Source organism: Morus notabilis, unplaced genomic scaffold (genome assembly GCF_000414095.1).
Source record: "Morus notabilis unplaced genomic scaffold, ASM41409v2 Scaffold706, whole genome shotgun sequence".
In the NCBI taxonomy this organism is placed as follows: Eukaryota; Viridiplantae; Streptophyta; class Magnoliopsida; order Rosales; family Moraceae; genus Morus; species Morus notabilis.
In genome coordinates, this window is record NW_010358366.1 from 11690 (window position 1) to 15499 (window position 3810).

At 37.9% G+C, this 3810-nt stretch overlaps 2 protein-coding genes across 2 annotated transcripts in view; both read left to right on the top strand.

The window, feature by feature from the left end:
• The first annotated feature begins 771 nt into the window (after positions 1 to 771).
• Positions 772 to 2545, top strand: LOC112090494 (proteasome subunit alpha type-2-like). The gene is made up of 5 exons (XM_024161921.1): positions 772 to 796; positions 1060 to 1114; positions 1480 to 1549; positions 1754 to 1839; positions 2434 to 2545. The coding sequence occupies exons 1-5, from the start codon at positions 772 to 774 to the stop codon at positions 2543 to 2545; spliced, it is 348 nt and encodes a 115-aa protein (XP_024017689.1).
• Positions 2546 to 2729: 184 nt separating this feature from the next.
• The window catches only part of LOC21384792 (dihydrolipoyllysine-residue acetyltransferase component 4 of pyruvate dehydrogenase complex, chloroplastic), a 3335-nt gene continuing 2254 nt past the window's right edge, over positions 2730 to 3810 (top strand). Inside the window, exons 1-5 of the mRNA XM_024161922.1 lie at positions 2730 to 2816; positions 3021 to 3212; positions 3297 to 3384; positions 3475 to 3545; positions 3653 to 3736. Of these exons, the coding sequence (XP_024017690.1) occupies positions 2730 to 2816; positions 3021 to 3212; positions 3297 to 3384; positions 3475 to 3545; positions 3653 to 3736 (522 nt within the window). The remainder of the gene's footprint in view (positions 2817 to 3020; positions 3213 to 3296; positions 3385 to 3474; positions 3546 to 3652; positions 3737 to 3810) is intronic.

Here is a 3810-nt window from a genome sequence, read left to right on the forward strand (position 1 = left end):
TACTACCGCCACTGGAACGGCGACAAGTTTTGGTGTCGAAACGGGGCCCATCTGCCATTAGATCGAAGCTCTCTTCGCGATCTACAACTGCCAGGGTAACGGCGACAACTTTTGTTGTCGTAACGGGGCCCATCAACCGTTAGATCGAAGCTCTATTCGCGCTCTACAACCGCCACGGGAATGGTGACAACTCTTGGTGTCGTAACGGGGCCCATCAGAGGTTAGATCGAAGCTCTCCTCGAGCTCTACAACCGCTACAGAAACGGCGACAACTTTTGGTGTTGTTACTGGGCCCATCAGAGGTTAGATCGGAGCTCTCCACGTGCTCAACAACCGCTACAGAAACAGAGACAACTTTTGGTGTCATTACGGGACCCATCAGAGGTTAGATCGCAGCTCTCCTCGTGCTCTACAACTGCTACGGAAACGATGATAACTTTTGGTGTTGTTACGGGGCCCATCAGAGGTTAGATTGAAGCTCTCCTCGAGCTCTACAACCGCTACGGAAACGGCAACAACTTTTGGTCTCGTTACTAGGCCCATCAGAGGTTAGATCGAAGCTTTCCTCGAGCTCTACAACCGCGGTCTCGAAGTTTATGTGTATATTTTTTTTAATGTTTATCAAATCTTAAAACATTAAAAAGAAATCCCCTAAGAAAAGAAATATTAAATATTTAAATAAATATTTATATTTCCATTTTTTTTCAATATTTCCACCGAATTTAAAGTACCGACAATATAATTGATATCGACATTTTCGCTTTCAACTTCATGGCCAAGTCAATGAAATTAGAAGGTAATAAACGAATTACAATCTTAACACGAAAAAATAAATGAGGAAAATAACACCAGTTACATGTCATTTTATCCGTGTAAACGACATCAAAACTTACGAAATTTAACACAAAAAGCTACACACTAGTTTATGGATTTAAACGACGCTAATCTATAACACCAATAGCCACAAATCGTTTAATGCATTGTTTGGTTGGGAGGAATGCAATGGACAGGAAAAATCATTCTGATAATTCCATTGTTTGGTTGCTTTATTTTGACTAGGAAAGGCTTTCCGTGGGAAAGCTAATTCACTCAATTTGAGTGAATCCTCATTCAGGTGGGGGGTGACTCGAATGGCCTTTCCATTCAGCCCTCTTCTTAAGACATGTTATAAAAGGCTACTACCACTTCTTAAGACATGTTATATTAGACAAATATCAAGTGTTTTTTTTTTTTTTCATGTGAAAAAAATAAGTAATTAAAAAAAACCCTCAATCTGGGTAATGAAAAAGGTTACTACTGCTTTATTATACATGTTATATTAGACAAATATCAAATTCTTCATTTTATGCAAGAAAAAAATACTGCAATGGATTGAGAAATTTGGAAGTTAATTTACATATTCATCATACTATTTTATCTGATTTTCTAAACAATTTTGTTGCTGATGGATCTATAATGTCTTTCTTTCTTTTTGGGTAGTGGTGTGAGGCCTTTTGGGGTCTCTTTACTTGTTGCTGGGTTTGATGACAATAGTCCTCAACTCTTCCAGGTAACTTTCATTCTCAAGATTTTGTTTGGATTTGTTCAAGAAAAAACTTCCTTCTTAATCCTGGTTGCCTTTGATTTTTTCCCCATTTGGGTCTGACACTTTAATTATACAGAGATAAAAGTATTTCACATCAAGTACTGGCAATGATGTTTCTAATCCTGGTTGGCTTTGATTTTTTTCCCCGTTTGCTTTTATTTTCTCTAGGTCGATCCATCAGGCTCATATTTCTCATGGAAGGCCTCTGTAATGGGAAAGAATGTTTCAAATGCAAAAACATTCCTTGAGAAGAGGTATTTGAGACAGAATATGGTCAAAACTGGCACATACTAACTAAATTAGGCATGTTTATGGCTGCTGAAGTGAAAAATGATTCTTTTAATGCAAGCCCTTAGTTTGACTACTATTTTTCTGCCCTTGATGAATGTTTCATTTTTATTTTCTTTCTGATTTATCACTATTCCATCTCTCTCTCTTCCATCATTCCTTAATTTATGAGGTAACAGCATGGCCCCCTTGCAGAAACATCTAGAAATTTGATATAGGACTACAGGACAAATTAAGTTCATAGAAGAAATAGACAAATGTGAGAATTGGACACATGTCAATATTCAACACTCATGCCTAGTCATTTACCACAACTCTCCTTTTACTTTGAGGTTGCAACTGTTCCTTTCTATGATATTGTAGCCATCCTTGTCTAGCTTTTAAGTCAATTTGAGTCAATAAATGTGAATATTTAAAGGGACATACATTTTTATCTTTTAGCATTTCTTAACTCTCTCGTCCTTTATACTTCTTTCTCTTGTTTTCCCCTCTCCTTCCTCCTCCCAATTGATCCTAAACATTTTCTTTTGCCTTCTTTTCTATGTTTCCTTTTCTCTTAGGTATACTGATGATATGGAGCTCGATGATGCTGTGCACACAGCTATTTTGACTCTAAAGGAAGGGTATGTAACTGTTAAACCTACAAAGCCAAAACCGCTAAGGAACTTATAATGGTTATCTTTCTTGATCTTGACGTCCGTGGGGTGAACGTTGACGTCTTGAATATTTCTGCTGTCTATCAAGTTATGTTGTTAATGTAATCTTAATTAAATGATATGCACAATTTCGTAGAAGTGGCACTTTGGACATTTAATATCGACTTTCATGTCTTTCCTCAAATTAGATTCAATGAGATATGTTTTATACGGAGAGCCTCTCCGTGCCCACTTTCGGCGTTTGTTATCCCATCACCACCGATGCCCTCGATGCACTCTATGAGAAGGTATTGAAAATTCAGACCTTGATCTTGAATTTTATGTTTTGGCGAACAAAGTAGTCAAATTTTCTTTTTTGCTTGGTAATGCGTTAATTTACATTGTCAAGTAAGGCCATTGTTAGGTTGTTTGTATTGTTTGAAGTGTCGAATTTGTTTTTTGTTGGTGTTTGGATTGTGGGGTTTTGAATTGAATTGCCTTGTGCTCTTTAGGTCAAACCGAAGGGTGTCACCATGACTGCCTTGTTGACAAAGGCCACTGCTATGGCTCTTGCTCAGCATCCGGTTGTGAACGCTTCATGCAAAGACAGTAAGAGCTTTACGTACAATAGTAACATAAACATTGCGGTTGCTGTTGCGATTAATGGCAGTCTTATAACGCCGGTTCTTCAGGATGTTGATAAGGTTTGAAATACGCTCACCTTGTCCACTTTGTTCATGACAGCTTAAGTTCAACGCCTAGTGGGTAACTTGTGTTTGTTGGCACAGATGGATCTGTATCTTTTATCTCAAAAGTGGAAGGAGCTGGTGGAGAAAGCCCGTTCAAAGCAACTTCAACCTCACGAGTACAATTCAGGTCTTCTTTATCAAATGTCTTCGCACATATTTATTGTATATTGCTTTTCATGGTGCTCTTTTATGAATAGATCAAATCAAGTTGATGCAGAAACATTTACTCTGTCCAATTTGGGCATGTTTAGAGTGGATAGATTCAACACTATACTTCCGCCAGGCCAGGTGAGTTGAAAACATCAATGCTAGGTTTTCCTTATTTCACAAATTGAGTAGAGTCTTCTGCTCCTTGTGACAATTAGTACTGCGCTGAAAGTTTGGTTGATGTTTAGGGTGCTATTATGGTTGTTGGAGCTTCAAAGCCGACAGTTGTGGCTAATGCAGATGGCTTCTTCAGTGTAAAGAGTAAAATGCTGGTACGTGCAGTTTCTACTTTTATGTTACACTCACAAGGAGTTTTATAAGATTGAAAACAATAAAGTCTTTTCCT

Excerpts from the sequence above, each read along its gene's own strand:
- LOC112090494 (XM_024161921.1), top strand. The coding sequence starts at position 772 with ATGGCCAAGTCAATGAAATTAGAAG. Across the intron at positions 1,115-1,479 it reads TTGAGTGAATCCTCATTCAG|TGGTGTGAGGCCTTTTGGGG; the intron begins GTGGGGGGTGAC and ends CTTTTTGGGTAG. Across the intron at positions 1,550-1,753 it reads ATAGTCCTCAACTCTTCCAG|GTCGATCCATCAGGCTCATA; the intron begins GTAACTTTCATT and ends TATTTTCTCTAG.